Consider the following 24156-nt stretch of genomic DNA (forward strand, 5'->3'; position numbering starts at 1 on the left):
TCTCCAATAATAACAACACATTCAGTGTATGTGATTATATTTATAAAGTGTTTATTTACACTGACTGTGCCCACCAGTGTCCAATTGAGCCAGACAAAATTACAAAAGGAACCTGTCTGATAACAGGATCAGTGATGTGGAGAATAAGATGGGTCAAGTGAGCTTCTGATACGACCGACCTGAGCTCAAATACACCTTTATCTGTAACTCTTCTCCTTTTCCCATCGCATACTGTATCAGCTCGGAAAGGTGTTTACTTTAAGTAAAGATAAAATAAAGGGCCTAATTGGTATTTAACAGTTGGAATAAAGTGTTTATCAGGTAGGGTTAGGAATAGGTGTAGGGTAGGTAATGTAAAGTACAGTAATGTCCCAAAAAAGCAGCATCCATTTATGATTACAGAGATATTTTAGCTGAGGCACAGAGACTCGTGTTGCTCCTGTCATTTAAAGCTGTTGTGCTCGTGGAGAAGATATGCTGATGAAGATCTTCTAGTGATCAAGGCAGCAGATTGAGCTCTGAAGCTCCTGAAAGACTGGAATTACACTGTGATAAACTGTATTCAGCAACGATACTGTGAGTATGTACCATCACCTGATCTGCAGAATTCATTTAGTGAATCGCTGATAAATCAGAGGAGAAAAATAAAGCACACTATCAGGAGATGTGATTTATTCTGAGTGAATTCAGCCTGTGTTCTCATCACATTCATGATTATTCATACTGTCATCAGTTCACGTTAATCATTCATAAACCGATTCATGATTAAATCGATCATAAATGTACAGTTATTACATCTGATGATCAGCTTACAATGAAAATATTAAAGAAACTTGATTCTATTTTTTTACATACAGATTTATGTGTCTGATCTAGGTTTCTAACCTCCACGTAATAAAATACATTAATTAAAAATTAGTTTTATTAATTATGTGAGATTTGATGACTGTGTGTGCATATGGATGTTAGGAAGAAGATTTACAAGTGTGTGTGTGTGTCTGTTGTTTAATTTGACACAGAGACACTGAAGGATCATAATAAACTTTAAATCCAGCATAGAGGGGTTCAGTGAATGTGGTGTTGAATGTGTGTAAGTGTGTGAGTGTGTGTGTGCTAGAGACTCTGTAGAAGGACAGAATGCCGGCCGACACGTCCACATACGCTCCTGCTCTATGAGATGATGAACGGACAACAGGTATAGCCCACCTGTTATTATCGTGCCAGACAGTGAATCCAGCATCAGAGCAGATCAGACTCCAGGATTTGTCATTGTATCCAAACATACAGTCATCCCTCCTTCCTTTCCTGCTGATTCCTTTATATGCCACTGATATATCAGCACTTCCTCTCCACTCAGCCTCCCAGTAACAGCGTCCAGTCAGACTCTCTCCACACAGAACCTGAGGATACTCATCAAATCTTTCTGGATGATCAGGATACGACTGATGTTCTTTCACACGCGTCACTTTCCTGTTCTCCTCAGACAGAATGAGACGAGTGTTTGCTGTGTTTGGATCCAGTGTGAGATCACAGGCATCTGAACACAAGAAGAGAGAAACATCTATAACAGAGGTATTAAATTAAAGGTCCAAGTGGTCCGTTCTCTATATTTCCTTCCCAGTGGAGGTCCTGTTTTGGAACAGTCAGACATGTCCATCAGGGCAGCCACAGTACTTTGTAAAAGAAAACGCTCAAAATAGTCATCAAAGATGAGAATCTTGGGCACCGAGAGCCAAAGCAGTGATGTCTTAGAATTATTACCAATATTTCCTGTTTTACATTAAAGCGACTCTGAAAATATTAATGCAAAACTGTTTTCAAGCAGGTAATTACATGTCTGTGTAGCCTAGAAAATAGTTGTTCATCCATGTACAACATTTTATAGATTGTGGCTTATGGTATTAATGTTTGCAGCTGTTGATTTGCCAGATGTTAAGAATTGTTATGATCTTTTGTTGTTGTTGTTGTCAGCTGTTTGTTTAGAAGGATATTTACTTTTTATTTACAAAAAAAGTTTTTTTTATCCCAAATGGATATGAATATAAAAAGGTAAGATCAGGGGCCCGTTTCAATAAGGAGGTTCAACCAAATTTCAGTTAAAACTTAAACTCTGAGTTGACTTACTCTGAGATGGGAAACTCTTGAGTTTTCAGTTTGAGAAGTTAGTTCAAACAACTCTGAGTAGGTTGACTCTGAGTTAAGCGCTATGAAACGACTATGAAAAGACATGATCAATGGAGCTCCGAAATTATGATTCACCATGGCAACAGCACCAGAAAAAATGCGTCCACATCCTTCAGAGTCAATACAAGTTTAATTCTTAATAATCGTTATAATATCAGAGGTGAAAACTGGCAGAAGTTATTGAACTAATTTTAGTTTTCATGGTATCCCAACGAAGATGGTGAAATATACACAATAGAGATGATCTTGGCAGAAATCAATAGATCTTCCGTATTTTCCCTGTGCATACAAAAATCTAACAAAATAGTGTTATTGTTCCTTCTGCAGTTATTAAGTATATATACAAAAACACATGTATATATACATAGCCTGGCCAAAAAAAGTCGCTGTTTGGATTTTAATGGGCAAATACGTCTATAGATGGATCATTATTACAGTGATTATTATGTTTCTAGCATGTATGTCTGGCAACAGTTCTGAGTGTGTAGCTTTTCATTTCTTAAACAACCATGTAGGAAGACGCATCAAGGCCATATTCCAGGAGGACGATGTCAAAATTCATCAGCCTCAAATTATGAAAGAATTGTTGGGAAGGAGCATGAAGAATCATTTCCATACATAAATTGGCAACTCTGAGACCTGACCTTTTTTTCATTTAAAGTCTTTGGGATGTGCTGGAGGAGACTTTACAGAGTGCTCCCACTTGCATTGTCAATACAAGATCTTGACCAAAAATTGATGCACCTCTTGATGGAAATAAATGTTGGGATGCTATTTCCATGAAGAGGTGTATACATTTTTGGTCAAGATCTTGTATTGACAATGCAAGAGGTGAGCACTCTGTAAAGTCTCCTCCAGCATATCTCAAAGACTTTCACTGAGGTTAAAGGACTCAGAAATGCACACAATTCTTGTGTGAAAATGATTTTGTATGGTCTCTGAACCATTCTTCCACAATTCTAACCCTGATGAATACTGGCATTGGCATTCTGGAATATGGTCATGATGCGTCTTCCTACATGGTTGTGTAAGAAATGAAAAGCTACACACTCCTTCTTTTAGGGTTAAAAGGACTGTTGTCAAACATGAAACATGCTAGAAACATAAAAATCACTGTAATAATGATCCATTCATAGACTTTTTTTTATGTTTGCTTGTAAAGCACTTTGATTCTTTATTTTTTAAAACAATTTAGATTTATAACTATTTACAACAAAGCCCAAGATCCGCCCACATTCATAAGATACAGAGACAAGAGGGGGAGGGGGGAAAAAAAGGAGAAAGAGGGGAATCATTGTTTAGAGGTATATCCAATACCTCTCAAGATTTCAAGAGGACTGATAAAGTCTCAATAAGGTCCAACCAAAACTTTACTGTCCTTCTGGTGGCACCATGCACTTTAGCTGTGGTACACTCCAAAAGAGCAATGTCTAGCAGAAAGGACATCCAACTAGACGTAGCAGGGATAGATGGCTCAAACCGAAGTTTCAGGATAACCTTTTTGGCAGCAGTGAGGGCAGCAGACAAAATCCTCATTTGATTGACCGACAGCGATAGTGATGAATCATCCAACAAAAGAAAAAGCAGTGGATCCTTTTGGATCTGAGTCTTTAGAAGATCAGTCAATATGTCCTGCACCGAGGACCAAAACATCTCAATTCTAGAACAGTCCCAGAACATATGCATATATGTACCTTGACTTGCATTGCTGCATAGGTGACATAAAGGGTCAGGCTTTCTTTTCATTTTATAAAATAAACAGGGGGTGGCATACACCTTATAGATTAACTTATAATAAATCATTTGATGTGCTGGGTTCTTTGAGGTAGCAAAACAATTTCTCCAGACAATGTCCTAGTCAATCAGAGTGTTAAGTTCTCTCTCCCAGAAGCTCTCAATCGGAATATTTGAGTACTGTCGTACCATAAGCGATTTATAAACTATCCTCACAATACCTCTAGAATCCACACTAGAATCTATCCAGTTTATCATAGGATGAGGAGATAGTTTAGTCGACCAGGGTACACCATATGCTTTCAATGCAGATCTCAATCTTAAGTACAAGAAATCTGAGAATCCTGGGAGGGAGAATTCGTCTTTTAGAATCTGAAAGGACTTGAGCCCATAATCATTGTATAGATCTTTTAAAGTGTAAATACCACATTCAACCCAGCATTTGGAAACGAATGGTTTGTTACCAGTACAAATATTATTATGATGCCAGATGGGGGTAGATTCTCAGTAGAGATTTGAAACTCCCATAATCTTTTCTGCTGCTTTCCAGATTTTAATAGAATTACTTATAATTGGGCCAAACTTTTCCATTGCTTTCTTCGATACATTAGTAAAGGATAAATCTTGTAGACGTAATGGGTAAATAATATTAGCTTCTAGGGCCCGCCATGGCACAGGGGAGTCAGCATCCATCCAAGTCCTAAGCGGCCTCATTTGGTATGCTAGATAATAAGACCAAAAATCTGGTAGGGATAAGCCCCCATGAGGTTTTAGCCGGTGCATAGATTTAAGTCGAATTCTAGGCCTTTTATTATTCCATAAGAATTTTGTTACTGCCGTATTAAGTATTTTAAAATAACCAATAAGTGGTGCCTGAGCTAACACTGAAAATAAAAAACTTACCCTTGGAAGTATATTCATCTTAATTGTGGCTATCCTACCATGCAGCGCCAAGCAGAGTGGAGACCAACAGAGAAGATTACTTGTGATCTTATCCAGGAGAGACTGATAGTTCCACTTGGAGATGCGAGATAATGAAGGAAAAACTCTAATTCCAAGATAGTTAAACTGGTCAATAACGGGAATCATATTAGGTAAGGCCTCTCTGATTTGGCAGCCAGGTTGAGGGGCAGAAGTACTGATTTGCTCCAGTTAATTTTATAACCGGACAGTCTACCGAATGTATCAAATAATTTTAAGCATTCGTTAACCGATTCTGTGATATTTGATACATACAACAAAACGTCATCAGCATAGAGTGAAATTTTATGGGACGTATCCACACAGCTTATAAGTGCTATAGGGCATTGTCTAATCGCTTGGGCCAGAGGCTCCAATGATAAATTAAAAAGCAGGGGAGACAGGGGACATCCCTGACGAGTGCCCCTGCCAAGACAGAAGGAAGGAGAAATAGAAGAACCAATAAGTACCCTGGCTGAACAATTAAAATAAATATTTTTAACAGCTCGCAAGAAAAAAGAGCCAAATCCAAAATGCTCTAAGACAGACCACAAGAAATTCCACTCAATTCGGTCAAAAGCTTTCTCTGCATCCAGAGAAAGGACTGCAGAAGAAGCTGTATAGGAGTCTGCTTGTTGCACAATATGAAGAAGCCTACATATATTGTTTACCGCAAATCTCCCCCTTAGAAAACCTGATTGATCATGACTTATCAAGTCTCCTACACATCTATTCAATCTTAGGGCCAAAACTTTTGCCATCAGCTTAGAATCTGTGGACAGAAGGCTAATTGGCCTATAACTAGAGCATTCAAGTGGATCCTTCCCTTTCTTCAGCAGCAAAACTATTAAAGCTGTGTTTTGTTCCCTGTGTAAAGCACCTGTTTCTAAAGCAAAGTTAAGAGAGTTGAGAATCAAGGGTGCTATTATATCCCATAATATCTTCAGTAACTCTGGGGGGAATCCCATCTAACCCAGGGGCTTTATTAGTGCTCATGGAATCCAGGGCAGATTTTAATTCCCCGATTGTCAATGGGCTATCTAATATATTGCGTTGAGAGTCATTTAATTTATGAAGGTTTAGATGTTTAAGGAATAAATCAAAATTAGTTGGGTCAGTGCTGGATTCGGAAGTATACAGAAATTTGTAATAGGATTCAAATGTCCTATTTACGTTGTTAGGTTGAGTATATACTGTACCCTCATGCCTTATAGCTGATATACTGGCCTTAGATTCAGCATCTTTCAGCCTCAAAGCCAACAGCTTAGAAGAGCGCTCTCCATGGAAATAATAAGAGTGTCTTGTACGATGAATGATGAATTCTGCTCGATGTAAATATATGGTTTTTAATTCTGATTTAAGAACTTTAATTTCTTTAGTTTTAAATTCACAAAATTTGCCTTTTAATTCTTTCTCTAGTAAATTGATTTGATTTTCTAATTCAATTTTACGGCTCTCTCTACGCTTCTTATTAAAGGATCAAAAGCTTATACATTTACCCCTAATAAAACATTTAGTAGTTTCCCACAATACCTGGGGGTTAGAGACTGAATCTTTGTTGATCTGTAAAAACTAGTTCAGCCACAAATGTACAGTCTTGTAATAGCGAGGTATTGAATCTCCAGCGATTGTGTCTGGAGCCCAACGATACCGCGGTTAAAGATGTAATTACTGGAGAATGATTCGATAAAAGAAGTGGCAGAATATTAACTTTACTAATAATGGGAATAAGAGAAGGGGACATAAGTAAATAATCAATCCTTGAATAGCTCTTATGACAAGCTGAAAAAAACGTATAATCCTTAACACCGTCATTTTGTAAACGCCAGACGTCACATATGTTAATGTGTCGCAAAAATGAATTAAAACAACCAGAAATTATTGAATCAGCCTTAGAGGTATGAGATCTATCTAACTGGGGGTCCAACACAGTATTAAAATCGCCCCCTAGCACCACAAGACAGTCCTCTAAACTCACAACTAAACGTAAAAGTTCTTGAAAAAATAAGGGATCACCCTCGGTGGGTGCATATACAGACACAAAAGCATATTTTGTATTATTTACGGAACCAACAGCATAAGTGATTCAGCCTTCTGTATCTCCACCCGATCTTATAATTGAAAAATCAAAATTACGCTTAGATACAATCAGCACCCCTTTAGTTTTGTTGGCAGCCGAAGAGGAGTATATCACTTTAAAGTACCTATTTTGAAAGCGATGCACGTCAGCTGCTTTCAAATGAGACTCTTGTATAAGGGCGAGATTGACATTTCTGCATTTTAGGTAATCTAAGCATTTAGTTTGTTTAATGGGGCTATTTAACCCATTGATGTTCCACGACAATATATTTATAGCCATATATTACTAAGGAAGAGCAGACCAGCCAGAACTGAGGCGGGAAGAGAAGAGAGCGCTGATCCCCCGGAAAGATAACGGTGATCAGAACAAATGCATATATGTACATGTTTATAAACATACAAACATTACACATAAAAAAACATGCATAATACAAGTTAAACTTACTTGGACGGTCTTGGGCATAAAACAAAAAGCAAAACAAGAACAGTAACAAAATGGGCAGTAAGCAAAGAGTTGGAACACACTCTTCTACCTGCCCTGAAGTAACATTATTTGGATACGCGGCCAATTTAGCAGTGCGGCTCGTCCGTCGTCACCCAACCCGATCATTTTCCGGATGAAAAGACATTCAAATTTTCTCAGTAAGGTCCTCCATAGGAACTGCAGATTCATCTTCATTCACCTCAGATTCTCGTGACGTCGCCGATACAGCTCCCTTCAGAGAAGATTTTATGGCGGGATCCAGATCGAGAGCGAACTTTTCAACCTCCGCTGGTGTCTCAAGAAGTGAAATCTTCCCTCGATGAGTAACTTTCACAACCACGGGGTAAAGCAAAAAGGATGTTATTCCCAGCTGAGTTAATTTCTTTCTCGCCGATGTCATCGCTCTCCTCTTAGCCGAAGTATGGGTGGTGTAATCTGGGAAGAAAAGCAACTGCGTTCCCATATGAAGAATTTGTCCAGCGGCACGGGCTTCATTCAGGATCGCATTCCGATCTTGATAACGTAGCAACTTGAAGATGAATGTACGAGGAGTTGTTTTTGAACGTTCACCGCTATATATACGGTGGGCTCTTTCAATCTCCATTACTTTGCCGGCAAGGGAGGGAATCCATTTAGGGAGCTGATTTTGTATAAATCTTAGAGGATCATCTCCTTCCACACCCTCTTTTAGCCCTATTAAACAGATATTGGACTGGCGACTTTTATCTTCGATTCTTGCCAACTTTTCCTGAAGGGAGTCCACCGTTAGCTTAATCTCCACGGTGTCTTTTTTGCGTTATGGAGGGCTGCCTGCATGTTGTCAAAATTATTTCTTATCCGACGAACATCCTCTTCCAGACCTCCAAGCCTCTCCTCAATGGGGGCGAATTCTTCTTTAAATAGCTCTCTAATGAAGCTGAGGTGCATCTTTAGCTCGTCAGCAAGAATAGCGCGAAGTTCCCCCTCAGGAACACAATTAGGGTCTTTAACTCGCTTTTTCTCCAGGGAAGCCAATTTTAATTGACGTTTTGCCATCCTTATTCGTTGCCCCGTTAGCAAAGCAATCAAAAACGAATCAAGCGTTGGTGGTTTACTGAGAACAGATAAATTCAGGATACCGAGTCTGGGAGCAATCAAACTACACCGTCATTGCTATCGGTGGGTCACGTGATCTCCCCCATTCATAGACTCTTAAGTATTTGCCCATTAAAATCAGTGATTTTTTTTTGGCCAGGCAGTGTATATACATATGCACACACATGCATACAGATATTTTTAACCTAACTATACATAAATACATCACCTAGATATATTATATATATATATATATATACACACATACATATTGTCACAGATCCCTTGTTCCCCGGACTTCATTTCCCATGTTCCTCCTGTTTTCCACACCTGCACTCACTTCCCTAGTCATCTCCCCATCATCACAGATCATCATCACCTGGACTCCCTCGTCAGCACTACCTTTATAATGGACCCACTCCCTTCACTCCCTGTCCGTTCTCTGTTATGTTTAGATTGTATTTATGTATCTCCTTGTGTTGTATTCCTGGATAATCATTAAACCCAGTTGTTTTGTAGATCTCCGTATTCGCCTCAACTCTCCTGCATACACATCCGTAACAGAAGAACGGACCCTTACCGCTGGAGATTCTACAAACAAGTATGGGTGTTTTTCTCCTCGCCGAAGCTCCTGCTCCTCCAGTGCCTTCCACTTCAATGTCCGCGGCGGATCGGCTCTTCGGGCTGTTACAGTTCGGAGACTCACTGGAGAGGTATGTGGAGGAGTTTGTTGAGCTAGCTTTTTTGACGAACTGGTCGGATGCTCGTTTAAAACGCCCTGTTTCTGGAAGGACTGGACGAGAGCACTATCCGTTTTGACAAACCTGATAATTTTGTTTCCTTCCGATACTATTAATCTGATTTTGTATTTAAATGGCTCCAAATTCGTAGTTAAAGACGTTCATAAAAATAAGTGCTCATCTCGTCCAGTCCCCCCAGAAACACGGGTGGCCTGGCCAGTTCGTCCGTCTCCATCTTCCTCAACATACCCCTCCGGTGAATCGCTTCCCTGTACCTCCGCTGGTTCCAGAAGGCAGAGGAGGAAGAAGAGAGTGACCCCAGAGCCCTCTCCAAGCTCCGCTGAACCCACTCCTGTGCCAGTGGGGCTTTTGGTTGTCTATGAGGGGATGGACTGGACCCCTTTGAAAATTTCTCCAGTCTCTGTCGAGCCAGTGTCTCCAGTCTCCCCTGAGCCCTCTGCTCCAGCCGCCGCCGAGCCTGCCTCTCCAGTCTCGGCTGCTGAGCCAGCCTCTCCAATCTCAGCCGCCGAGCCAGTATCTCCAGTTTCAGCCGCTGGGCCAGCCGCTCCAGGCTCCTCTGCCAATCCAGCCGCTCCAGGCTCCTCTGCCAATCCAGCCGCTCCATGCTCCTCTGCCGAGTCAGCCGCTCCATGCTCCGCCGCCGCAGAGTCAGCCGCTCCATGCTCCTCCCGCCATGGCTACCCACGGCTCCTGACCCGCCATGGCTGCCCACGGCTCCTGACCCGCCATGGTTCATGGATCCGCCCTGGAGACCTCCGTTCCTGTCTGCTCCTCTCCCTGCACCTGCATGAGGTCTCCAGGGCTCCCACCCCCCCTACTCGCCTAACGGTAATGTCACAGATCCCTTGTTCCCCGGACTCCATTTCCCATGTTCCTCCTGTTTTCCACACCTGCACTCACTTCCCTTGTCATCTCCCCAACATCACAGATCATCGTCACCTGGACTCCCTCGTCAGCACTACCTTTATAATGGACCCACTCCCTTCACTCCCTGTCCATTCTCTGTTATGTTTAGGTTGTGTTTATGTATCTCCTTGTGTTGTATTCCTGGATAATCATTAAACCCAGTTGTTTTGTAGATCTCCGTATTCGCCTCATCTCTCCTGCATACACATCCGTAACACATAACTTATATACACAAACATATGCACATATTCACACATTTATACAGATATTCTTAACCTAACTATACATAAATATACCACCTAAAATATATATTATATATATATATATATACACACACACACACACACACACACACACACTCACCTAAAGGATTATTAGGAACACCTGTTCAATTTCTCATTAATGCAATTATCTAATCAACCAATCACATGGCAGTTGCTTCAATGCATTTAGGGGTGTGGTCTTGGTCAAAGACAATCTCCTGAACTCCAAACTGAATGTCAGAATGGGAAAGAAAGGTGATTTAAGCAATTTTGAGCGTGGCATGGTTGTTGGTGCCAGAAGGGCCGGTCTGAGTATTTCACAATCTGCTCAGTTACTGGGATTTTCACACACAACCATTTCTAGGGTTTACAAAGAATGGTGTGAAAAGGGAAAAACATCCAGTATGCGGCAGTCCTGTGGGCGAAAATGCCTTGTTGATGCTAGAGGTCAGAGGAGAATGGGCCGACTGATTCAAGCTGATAGAAGAGCAACTTTGACTGAAATAACTACTCGTTACAACCGAGGTATGCAGCAAAGCATTTGTGAAGCCAAAACACGCACAACCTTGAGGCGGATGGGCTACAATAGCAGAAGACCCCACCGGGTACCACTCATCTCCACTGCAAATAGGAAAAAGAGGCTACAATTTGCACAAGCTCACCAAAATTGGACAGTTGAAGACTGGAAAAATGTTGCCTGGTCTGATGAGTCTCGATTTCTGTTGAGACATTCAGATGGTAGAGTCAGAATTTGGCGTAAACAGAATGAGAACATGGATCCATCATGCCTTGTTACCACTGTGCAGGCTGGTGGTGGTGGTGTAATGGTGTGGGGGATGTTTTCTTGGCAAACTTTAGGCCCCTTAGTGCCAATTGGGCATGGTTTAAATTCCACGGCCTACCTGAGCATTGTTTCTGACCATGTCCATCCCTTTATGACCACCATGTACCCATCCTCTGATGGCTACTTCCAGCAGGATAATGCACCATGTCACAAAGCTCGAATCATTTCAAATTGGTTTCTTGAACATGACAATGAGTTCACTGTACTAAAATGGCCCCCACAGTCACAAGATCTCAACCCAATAGAGCATCTGTGGTGGAACGGGAGCTTTGTGCCTTGGATGTGCATCCCACAAATCTATATATCTATATATAAACATATGCACATATTCCAACATACAGAATATTCCTAAAACAGAACAACTCAAAGACTATAAATACAGAAAGACAGTTCACTCCTATTATTTATGAAAGGAAATAAAACAGAGTGTGTGTGTGTGTGTGTGTGTGTGTGTGTGTGTGTGTGTGTGTGTGTGTGTGTGTGTGCGCGTGTGTAGACCTACACTTTTGTAGTCCTGCTGTGATCCTGCGCTCTCCTCCATGATCCACACTATAAACACAAAGACACACATTATTGTAGATATGCATCATGCACACATTCAGTATGACAGTATCAGCGTTTGACACACTTGAGTATCTGCAGTGAGCAGTTTGGATCCTTCAGTTTGTCCAAAAGCAGCTTAACTCCTGAATCTCCTGGGTGATTGTAGCTCAGATCCAGCTCTCTCAGGTGTGAGGGGTTTGAACTCAGAGCTGAAGACACAAAACCACAGCCTTCCTCTGTCACCATACAGCCAGACAACCTACAAATGGATCAAAACGGCCCCATCATCCACAAAACACACATCAACACTCAACAGTTGAGTGAATATCATTCATAGTAATTTATACATGCTTTAAACATCTTTATATGTCTCACTCAAACAAAAAACTTTTTATATTTCTATATTAACCACATGAAAACATTGATTTGTTTTTTATTCTTCTACAATTTTAACCCTGATGAATACTGGCATTGTCATTCTGGAATATGGTCATGATGCGTCTTCCTACATGGTTGTTTAAGAAATGAAAAGCTACACACACCTTCTTTTAGGGTTAAAAGAACCGTTGACAAACATAAAACATGCTAGAAACATAAAAATCACTGTAATAATGATCCATTCATAGACACTAAAGTATTTGCCCTTTAAAATCCCAAAGCGACCTTTTTTTGGCCGGACAGTGTATAAACATATGCACACACATGCATACAGATATTCTTAACACTCTGAGGTCTGAAAACGCGCCGGCGTTTGAGGAAGGGAGCGTTTCACATTGCAGCAAAACAGACTTTAAATACTCCGTCTTTTTTTGTCATAGAGACATAAGTAATATATCAATTGAAGCTATAGATATATATCTTCTTTTATTTGTATACACTCAGAGTAAAAACACAATGTTGTGCTTTTTGTAAAATAAAGAAAACTAACATGATGTGTGATTTCTCCTCTCCCTCTGAACGAAGTCCAATCTGATAGTTCTCAGAAAATGAACTGTAACTTAGTGAATACTAATCACAGAAAAATTACACTTATGTCTAAAAAAACGTTAAGATGTCAGGTTTTAAATCATGTAAGTCAAATCGAAAACAAACCTCTGTGCTCTAGAAGACATGCAGTTAGTTCCTGTTTTATTTTCTTCTATAGATGAATTTTAGATGAGTTTTTGTTTCTTTAGTGCCCTCCGGCTGCAGTATGAATTGGAAACTCCATTCATGGAATAGCCTCTTCTTCTTTTAGATGAATTTGTGGACTAAAAATGCACAGAGAGCGCCCTCCGACTTCAAGGATGAATTGAAAACACCAGCGCTCATAGTAATGACAATGAATATTAAATAAATATAACTCCTCTGTATAGAAAATTGACATAAGCATATGAGAATCCAATATTTCTCCAAATGTGCATGCTTTTAAACTAAAAGCCTATATTCAGACTCTTTGCATCACAGAAATACATTATATTTTAAAATTTTGAAATGCCTCATTAATATGCAAGTCATTTCAGCTCATTACTATCCAATTCTTGTGTCTTCTCAGGTGAGAATGGCCCATTATTCAGTGGTGATTCACGCCTCCATGCATACTGTGTTTCTTGGTAAAATGTGTCTTACAAAAACTAAATCAATATATTGTTTTATATGAAGGAGTAGGCAGCATAAATTTTTACATAATTTTGAAGCAAAAACTCTAGTTTATAACCTCCAATACCCTAAAGTATTGTAAACACAGATTTACTATACGTTTTTTGGCCTTATTTCAGTGACTTAAGTTTTTTGTTTTTTCAATAACCACGCATAAATGTTATTCCTTCAAAAACACAAACATGTACATACATGTTCCTCACATATTATTGTAGCCTAGTTTGTGCTGAATACAGTGTAATGACACTTTTTCCATTAATATGTTTATGAACAACTGAAAAAAGCACAAATTTCAGGGCATGTCAAAACTTCTCCAGGCCTGAGAACATTATCAAGCAGCATAAACTGGTATTTATCATTATTTCACATAGAAAAAATAAAAAATTGAATCGCGGTCATCACATCACTGCAGTTGCCGTTAGAAACTCTATATAAATATATTACATAGAGTATTATAAATACATTTCAGAGCGTCAGTCTCAAATTTCACACTAACGCAAGTACAAATAAATAAATCAGTTTGCCACATAGTCTGCCTAATTATTGAAAGTGTTTGTGTGTTTTCGTGAAATTTAATTATAATAAGCATATACGGTGTTGCCTACGTCTAAAGAGGTATTTCAGTTATTTATTTATTTCCAGCCTTAGTGGGACATATGGCTGGCATTCAAAAAAAGTGGGTCGCAGTAGGAAAAAGGTTACGAAACCCTGCTTTATGGTATCACCAAAAAATTTGAACCAGCTGCCGATCACATATGGGAGAGCATCACCAAATTTTTCTCTGATCTTATTTTCTTCCGAGTTATTCCATTTCAAATATTTTTTTTAATTATAATAAAAATTACTTTCTCAGCATAAAAATATCCAAATGTAATGTAATTTCTATTTTCTAAAAATTTCTATCAAACGATACCTACCTTTTGACTCTCCTTGCATGTCCAGTCATGAGTCTTTACTGTTGTGTATGTCACTCAGAAAAAGAAAAAAAACTCTAAAAAAGCCTTAAAGGGTTAATTACCTCAGTATCTGCAGCTGAGAGTTTGGCCTCTTCAGTCCATCAGAAAGAAACTTCACTCCTGAATCCTGCAGGTCATTGTTACTCAGGTCCAGCTCTCTCAGGACACAGTTTGAGGACCGAAGAGCTGATGACAAACTCTTACAACACTGACTAGTGAGATTACAGTAAGTAAGACTGAAAGAGAACAGAACACACACATCACCAGTCAGATCACCTACAAACACACATCAACATTATGACCCGCTGTTTGTAAATTATGTTTCATATGTTCTTAAATACCTCAGTATCTGCAGCTGACAGTTTGGACTCTTCAGTCCATCAGAAAGAAGCTTCACTCCTGAATCATGCAGGTCATTGTAACTCAGGTACAGCTCTCTCAGAACACAGTCTGAGGATTGAAGAGCTGATGACAAACTCTTACAACACTGACTAGTGAGATTACAGTAAGTAAGACTGAAAGAGAACAGAACACACACATCACCAGTCAGATCATTTACAAACACACATCAACATTATGACCCGCTGATTGTAAATTATGTTTCATATGTTCTTAAATACCTCAGTATCTGCAGCTGACAGTTTGGACTCTTCAGTCCATCAGAAAGAAGCTTCACTGCTGAATCCTGCAGGTTATTGCTACTCAGGTCCAGCTCTCTCAGGACACCATTTAAGGATTGAAGAGCCGATGACAAACTCTTACAACACTGAACAGTGAGATTACAGGCAGAAAGTCTATAAGAGTTGACAGAAAATAAAACAATAATGAAATAACAATAATGTAATGTAAAGTATGTTGCCAGTTGTCTGTCGTCAGGAACCTGGAACAAAATATTTTTAACATTACAGCCTGAATCAAAATAAAATGAGCTTGTAAGCATGAGAGGTAATCTGATAATTTTATCATTCAGGTTCATTAAAGGTGCAGTAAGTGATTTCTGAGAATGACAATACAAACACAGAATGACAATAATATATTACATGCCAGGGAGCAATAAAATAATATGTCTTTTAAAAAGATTCACAGTTTTTACAGCTTTCTTATTGGAAGAGTCAGAAATCAAATACATATACAGTTTTAACTCTTCTAGAAAAAGGTTAAGGAAAAGCTTACACTTAAAATATTTACATTTGTGTGCAAAATATTTGGCGAGAATCAAAATAAGATTGAGTAAATAAGAAAAGGTACCTCCGATATATAGGAATAATCTTAGCTTTAAAGAAGAACATTACAATTAAATTGCTCCAGAAAGGGCCACCAACACTTGAGGAATGCTTAAGGACAGTGAGGGAAGTCTATGGAATGGAAAAAATAACAAACAGCTTACGACTCAAAATGAGTCTGTTTGTTGAACAGTGGAAACCCTTAATAAAAGAGCTGAGTGAGACATGGGGAGAAAACTTTTGTTGTTTTTTATTATGTTTTTAATTTTTCTCTTTATTCTTCTTGTCATGCAGTAAAAACGCAGTAACATTACAAAAGTTTATGTATAAATCATAACTATGTACCTTTTTGCACTTTGTATATGTTTTGCAATAAGTTGGTTAATAAAAAAAAAAACTGTTTTGGAACAGAGCACGAATACTCCTATTATTTGATTTGGTGGTAAGGGATTATTTAACAATATATGTATCATATGCATTGAGATGTGGCATAATTTGAGAGAGCTTGTTATTAAATCTCTTCATAAACATAATACTCCCAAAAGGGATAGCTCCAAAAACAATAGCATATTCGTTTGGTGTAATTAGGATTTTATAATGTGACAAAAATTCCTCATATTTTAAAGGAAATCCTTGGTCATTAAATAACTGACTCTGCGATTTATTTAACCCAATTACCAAAATAGATTGATTTATTCTTGTACAGCAAATCTCTGTTGTGCCAAATTATATAACTGTGTGGGGAAAAAATATGCTTGTAAATTAAAGACCATTATAAGAGACATTGTTTGTGAAAGTAAGATAATTTAAAAGGAATTTTGTCAGGATAATTAAATAACAGCAAAAATTTTAGACTACCTAATTTATAAAAAATTAAATGTGGTATAAAATTCCATAAAGAGGTGGGATTTTTAAGGTGTTGTTTAATCCAATTAATTTTAAATGTATAATTAAGGGTAGAGAAGCTGATCAAATTAAGTCCAGCTTTATCATAAGAATTCATAACTACAGATTTTCTAATATAGTTTCTTATTTTTTCATAAGAAATTAAATGAATATTGTTCAACTGTCTTGGAAGTCTGAACATCGACAGAAAGAGATGTAGCAGAATATACTAGACGTGAAAGACCCTCTGCTTTAGAAAGTTCTACCCTGTGTAACCAGAATTTTAATTTTTTTTTCAAAACCCATAATAAGTAACTTTATCTTTCACTGGGATGCCATCTATGTTTGTCAAACAAACAATTTTGGGATTTAAAATAGATTTAAAATTTTTAAGTGTTAGCCTGATGCCAGAGAGAATAAACTTATAATATTAATAGCTAAAGAAACCTGAGCAGAGTTGCGTAAAAACAGTGCAGTATCATCTGCGAGTTGACTCAGTATGATCTCTCTATCTGCAATATTAATACCCTGTATAGCGCTTGCCCTAAGATAAACAGAAGTTGACCAGTTAATAAAAATAAATATGGTGAGATCGGGCAGCCGCGTAGCAAATTAAATCTGAGAGATGAGCCCATCATCAATTTAATAGAACAGTTTGCATTTACATAAAGTGTTTAAATAAATAGCTTTGAAAAAAAAGAGACCAAACCTAAATTTTTCTAAGGCGAGAAAAAGAAACTTATGTTCAACAGAATCAAGTGATAAAGCTCTCATATACAGTTAAATCAGAGTAATTAATAAGATCTAACAATATTATTTGAAATATGCCTACCCAATAAAAAAACAGACTGTGATTCATCTATAATAGAATCTATTGCTTTTTTAAAACGTTTAGCAAAATTTAAGGCAAAAATGTTGTAATCATTAATAAGACGACATATTGGGCACCACTTATCAAGACAAAGAACATCTTTTTGGGGTGTTGGGAGTAATGTAATAAGGCCTTGTGCGAGTGTAGGGGGGAGAGAGCCTTTTATAATACTTTCTCTGAAAACTTGCAAAAGAAAAGGAGCTAATTGTTTTGCGAATAATTTATAGAACTCCTGGAGATTCAAATTTAAGACAATTAAAGGCTTCAATGACTTCCACCAAACCAAGATGTAGGTCACATGCTTCTGTCTACCCCATTAATTTGACAAAAACTAGGTAATGAATTGAAGAAACATGTAGCTAATTGGCTGTTTATTAGTACTTATAAAGCAGATATTATATTCTATATGACCATATTCTACATCCCATAATCCTACCCAATACCTACACTTAACAACTACCTTACTAACTATCAATGAGCAGTGTTGTAAATAAATAAGAAGAAAACAAGTAACGCCTGGTGGAATGAAGTGTGCATCCAAACACAAGCCCACTACCATGCTTCTGCGGCATTGAGAAAAAAACGAAACAAGCAGTAATTACGAGTTTACTGAGGCAAAAGTCATAGTTAATAATAAGTTAATAGTGAGATTTGGACCCTAAACTGTGACCATTTGTCTTATTGTACCAAACTCTTACTGAACAGTGACCTCAAAACCAAGGTATGTACCGAACCATGACTTCTGTGTAGCTTTATAACTCTTGTTAGGGCTGGGTATTGAATTCGATACTTTTTAGGTACCGACCAAATTGCCTCAATACTGTTGAGTAATTGAAAATTTTCTTGTCATACGGTACCAAATTTCAATACCTCCGAATGGAGCCTGGTGGGAGGGGGTGAAGAAATGCTGTTGCTGTCTCGTTTAGCAATGTAATAACGTTGCGCTACATTGTTATTTATAGTAAACTATGTGCATGAGAGATACCCTATGTCCGGTTCGTGACGGCCTGCTGCTCGGGCTCTACAGCCGGAACCGAACAATGTACAGAGTTCCTTAAGCTAGTCACATCCAAAACAGTATCTAAAGCCCTTGCATTCTTACTATCCTCAATTAAAGTTGGGAAGAGTGTCTCTAATTCTAAGATTTTCTCTGCAGACTATCTGCCTGCATTTATGACATGTGAATCCATTGTCGCTGTCAGAGAGAGCTATACTATGCATATGACAGGCAGAGAAAGTAACAGCAAAAGGAGAGGATGACATGATTCACCGTGTTTTTAGACTAATCCGACTTACCACAGTTGTTTGATGGTGAGCTAACAAGGTAGCGAAATGCAGACAAGTTGTGATAGCGATTTAGATTAAAAGATTAAAAGCTAGCAAAGTCAAATTAATGTGATAGGCAAAAAAAAAAAAAAAAAAAAAAAAAAACTCTGCCATATCGCCCACCCCTAGCTGAAAGCTGCTATTTTCTGTTTTTACAAAGCATATGCTATTAATAACAGCCTATTACTGCTGTTATTTATTGCTATTTCTTTTTTTTTCTTGTATTTTTCTTGTTTTTTTTTTTATTTTAAATTATTCCTGAGTGTATATGATTTGTTTAAGATAAGTTTGTACAACATTTTTCTTCATATTTAATGCATAATTTCTGCAAAGATATTTAACAAATAACAAATCACGTGTTTTACTTTTACACCATGTTGATCACTTCAGGTGTGGTGCACTCGGAATACTTTGACTTTAAGAGATGGTTGATAAAGAGAATGTTACTTGAATCATATTGTAGTTAAGTTTTTAAGTTGACTAGTTAAACATAAAAAAAAACAAAAATAAATACAGCCTATATAAGTGTTTCCCAACCCTGTTCCTAGAGGCACACCAGGGGTCCGTTCTTCAGTCCCTCACTCAATACATCTGAGATGATTTGACAGATGCCAGATACAGAAAACCAACCAAGTAAAATTTGGTTGACCGAGGCTCTTCTCCTTGACTAATGTTTGGTCGACTATTAGAGGGCAGCTCTACTGCTCTACAGCTCTTCTGCTTCAGATATTTAAAAAGAAAAATGTAGCAATGCTTTGCTGAAGATATAAAAATCTGAGTTTTGAATTATGAATCTGAGAGACTCCTCCTAGATTCACTGACTGCATTTGAATGCCTGCAGAACAGCACTTCAACAACTTCTTTACCTGATCAGTTTCATAAGCATCCAGCAGCGGTGAGTAGTGAGGAGACGAGGAGAGATGCAATGATGTTAGACAATCACAACAGCAGACATTTACTGACAAGAGTCAGACTGAGACTCGAAAATAATCATGATGTGCAAATATATATTTTTTGAGCAAAAACTTTAACATTATTAGTGCATTTCAATGAACACATTACATGGAAATAAAGCAATAAGTTAAGTTAACATTATTTAGTAAACTTATTTCCTCTATAATGAAAAATAAACAATAAATGTAACCATTTATATGAAAAAATAATGTTTTGTTATAGCTTTTGTAGCAAGAGCGTCGCCATCTTGAAGTTCTACAGCCTGTGACGTCACGGGGTTGGTTGTCTTGCCTGAGTTCAACAGATACAGTTAAAGACAGTGAAGGACAGATAGTGAAAGAGAAAGACAGTGACAGTGAAAGATGGAAATTGAAAAGCCACAATCAGGACCCCATACGGTGGATAATCTCCACATGTTATCCCTAATCCCGCCATCTTCCTCGCCACAATCTTTTCTGGTCCTTTTGTATTACATGCAAGTAAGTTTTTAATCAACTTTTTCTTCACGGCTGGAGTCCTGAATTATTTTTGTTTGTCTTTTTTATCAGCCCAGAACTGCCTTGCAAATGGCGCTGGAGCCCTCTACTGGTCAACTACAGATAGTAGTTTATCTACTAGTAACCATTACAGCAACTAGTAAAACGCAGAAAAATCAAAAACTAGAGTCAAAAATATACTAAATTGTACTATTTAGAAAAATTTATTAGTTAATAATAATGTAATAATAATATTAATATTTAATATTAATCATAAATTGACAATAATAATAATATTGTATAATAATATTCTACATTAATCCAACCAACCCTGTGACATCACCGGTTGTAGAACTGCAAGATGGTGGCGCTCTTGCTACAAAAGCTAAAGCTTTTCTTTAAATGGTTACATTTATTGTGTTTGTTATATAAAATCTGTTTATGTAATAATGTTTATTTAGGATTTCATTTAGGAAATGGTGCTCAATTCATTATTAAAAATTATTTTTCATTTGTTAATGATTAACACTCACAGAGCTTTTCTGCAGTTGATCACAGCTGGTATCAGTCTTCTTCTCCCCTCATCTGATGTGTTGTATTTCTTGGTGTTCAGCTCATCCAGCGGCTCCTCTGATATCTGAAGCATGTAGGCGATTGTTGAGCAGTGAGCAGGAGAGAGTTTCTTCTCTAAGTGTTTGTCTGTTTTCACAAACTCCTGAATCTCTCTAGACAGAGTCTGATCTTTCACTTCCAGCAGACAGAGGAACAGATTGATGGATTGACCAGTGGAGAGTCCACGCCCATCTTTGATCTTCAGTTGAATGTACTCTGTGGTTCCTCTGATGTTCTCTGAGCTTTTCTCTGTGCGTGTCAGTAGATCCTGTAAGAGTCTCTGATTGTACTCCAGTGAGACGCCCAGCAGGAACCGCAGGAACAGATCCAGCTGTCCATTCTTGCTCTCAAGGGCTTTATCTACTGCTGATGTTAGTAGATCATACAGAGACTCTTTATCAGATCTATAAAATCTGAATTCATGCTGTGGTTCCTTGTTCTTCGTTAAATAGCAGTGAAACACATAGAAAGCAGCGAGAAACTCCTGAACGCTCAGATGAATGAAGCTGTAGACTTTCCTCTGATGAATCACAGATTCCTCCTTAAAGATCTCAGTGCAAATCCCAGAATACACTGAGGTGTCAGTGACATCTATGCCGCTCTCAATCAGGTCCTCCTCATAGAACATCACATTGCCCTTCATCAGCTGATTGAAAGCCACTTCAGCAAGTTTCACAATCACTTCTCTGTTGGACTGCAGGCGTTCCTCTGGATCTCTCTCTCCATACTTCTGATTCTTCATGTTGATCTGAATCAGCATGAAGTGGATGTACATTTCAGTCAGAGTTTGAGGGATTTCTGCACTCATATCTTCTTTCAGGAGCTTCTGAAGCACAGTGGATGAGATCCAGCAGAAGACGGGTATGTGGCACATGATGTGGAGGCTTCTTGCTCTCCTGATGTGTGAGATGATTCTGCTGGCTTGATGCTCGTCACTGATCCTCTTCCTGAAATATCGCTCCTTCTGAGACTCACTGAATCCCTGAATCTCTGTCAGGCGGTTGATGTATTTGGAGGGGATCTGATTGGCTGCTGCTGGTCTGGAGGTGATCCAGATGAGAGCAGAGGGAAGCAACTCTCCCTTCATGAGCTTTGACATCAACACACCCACTGATGAAGTCTCGTTCACATCAGAAACTTTCTTTTTGCCTGAAAACATCAGTGTGATTCTGCTTTCATCCAGACCATCAAAGATGAACACAACTTTACACTCCTCATAAATCTTTGAGTCCAGATCTTGAAGTTCAGGATGAAAGTCCAGCAGAAGTCTGTGAAGACTGTACTGATGATCTCGGATCAAGTTCAGCTCTCGAAATGGAAGCACAAACATGAAATCTACATCCTGATCGGCTTTTCCCTCGGCCCAGTCCAGAATGAACTTCTGCACAGAGACGGTTTTTCCGATTCCAGCGATTCCTTTAGTAAGAACAGTCTTGATCTGGTGTTTCTCCTCACATCCTGGTTCAGGTGAGGCTTTAAAGATGTCATTGCAGTAGATTGGAGTGTCTTGTGAGTGTTGTGTTCTGGCTGTTTTCTCCACCTGTAAAATCTCATGTTCTTCATTCACTCCTTTACTCTCTCCCTCTATGATGTAGAGCTGTGTGTAGATCCTGTTCAGGAGGGTTTCATTCTCTCTGAGTTTCAGTCCCTCAAATAATCTCTCATACTTGTTCTTCATGCTGATTTTGTGTCTGTCTTTGACTCTCTGTAGTTCATTATTTATTGGTTGATCATGTCTATTCAGGGACGGCGTAACATTCCTTAAAATTTTGTTCAGACAGAAGATTGAGGTGGCTCCTCGAGAGATGCTTTGCTCTCCATCTACTCTGCTGAAATAACACAAGTAGAACAGATTAAAACTATATGACATATTGCTTCAAAGCAGCTTCACAGATAAGAATAAAAATTAAAAGAAAAGAAAAACAGTGCATTTTCAATCCTCCAGTGAGCAGCTAAAGGTGACAGAGACCAGGAACAAACTCACTAAAAGGTTTAAGTAAGAAAAGAGGAAAAAGCCAAAACCTCATCCTCAATCTGAAATAAGAGATTCTGTTAGGCAATAAGTTTCTTATCTCTGGACACCTGGCTCAAAGTTCATTTTCTATCACTGAATGTTTGTCCGCAGGTGAAATCAGAAATAAAAACCAAACTCATCTCTCTGTGTCATTTAGTGTGTTTTTGACTCTCACATTATTTGTCTCCTCCTATTTTCACTGGAGCAGTTAAATCACCAACTTCATGTTTATACTTACAGTTGATCAGGAGTCACTGTTTCATTACTGAATTTAAGAGGAGGATCCATGGATCCGTCACTCTTCATAGACACACAGCTGGAAGATCTCCGTCTCTTCCTCTTCCTGGAGATACTGAGAAAACACACCAAAATAATTCTACTTTTAGTTCTGCCTGCTGTTTTATTTATCATAAGTCATTTTGTTTTCTCTAATACCCTTTTCCATTCACTGAATGTTTGTCCACAGAATTTATAATTTTTTTTATTGTTTTGATATTGTTTTAACAAAAAAGACGAAGACAAACAATCAGCCATTACAACAGTAAGTAAAAAATCAAAATAACAGTGTAAAAAAAAATTAATAATAATATGATGAAAATGACAGAGATACAGAAAACATATTTGAGACATAGTATGCTTCAAAATATAAGCAAGACTATACATGTGTGATAAAGAACATTTGAGGTTATCGTCACAGGAAGCATCAGTGAATGGTATTATTGTATATATTGATTTCTTGTTTATTTTGTGTAATGATTTGGATGTGATTTGTTTATGAAAACAGTATCAATGTCTAGTGTTCAAAGTGTGTGTAAATGAAAGAAACAGAGACTTTGATGGTTTCACATTTATTTTATTTTGAATCCTATATTCAAGTAATAATAAAAAAGTGCTAAATTACCTAATAAACTGTATGCCTCACTGTATGGAAGAAACTGGGATCATTCTTTTGTGCAAGGCATCAGGCTTGACGTAAACATTACTTTCCTAACTTTGTAAAACAAAACAAACAGACACAAATGTAGTGAATTATTAATTAAATAATTGTGCATCAGTGCAACAACTGTAAATAAAACAATAGTTTAACTAGCTTGGTAGACATTCAAAATAAACAGGAGTGCAGCTGACTCCTTCATCCATGACTCATTGTCACGGGCACACAAGAACAAGATGTTGAGATCCAGTTGCAGCATAAGTATTTATTGGGGAATCCAGAAAGGTTAATCCAAAGGCAGGCAAGGGTCAAAATCCAAAATATCCTGTCCACATAACACAAAGCCAGAGAAACAAAACGGTGCACGTAACAATACAATAAACCACAACCAAGGACAGAAACAACTCAAGTATAAATAGACAGACACTAAAAACA

General features: G+C 38.1%; 2 protein-coding genes across 2 annotated transcripts; both read right to left on the bottom strand.

Annotated features, from left to right (window-relative positions):
* Positions 1–965: 965 nt before the first annotated feature.
* On the bottom strand, positions 966–20120 carry LOC137018319 (ribonuclease inhibitor-like). Its single transcript, XM_067382922.1, has 7 exons — positions 20076–20120; positions 15047–15306; positions 14768–14941; positions 14489–14662; positions 11918–12091; positions 11792–11838; positions 966–1537 (listed from the first exon to the last, which is right to left on the bottom strand). The coding sequence occupies exons 1-7, from the start codon at positions 20118–20120 to the stop codon at positions 966–968; spliced, it is 1446 nt and encodes a 481-aa protein (XP_067239023.1).
* A 570-nt stretch (positions 20121–20690) lies between these two features.
* Positions 20691–22466, bottom strand: LOC137019450 (NLR family CARD domain-containing protein 3-like). Its single transcript, XM_067384910.1, has one exon. The coding sequence runs from the start codon at positions 22449–22451 to the stop codon at positions 20691–20693; it is 1761 nt and encodes a 586-aa protein (XP_067241011.1). The 5' UTR covers positions 22452–22466.
* Between the last annotated feature and the right edge of the window lie 1690 nt (positions 22467–24156).

Source organism: Chanodichthys erythropterus, chromosome 4 (genome assembly GCF_024489055.1).
Source record: "Chanodichthys erythropterus isolate Z2021 chromosome 4, ASM2448905v1, whole genome shotgun sequence".
Taxonomy (NCBI): domain Eukaryota; kingdom Metazoa; phylum Chordata; class Actinopteri; order Cypriniformes; family Xenocyprididae; genus Chanodichthys; species Chanodichthys erythropterus.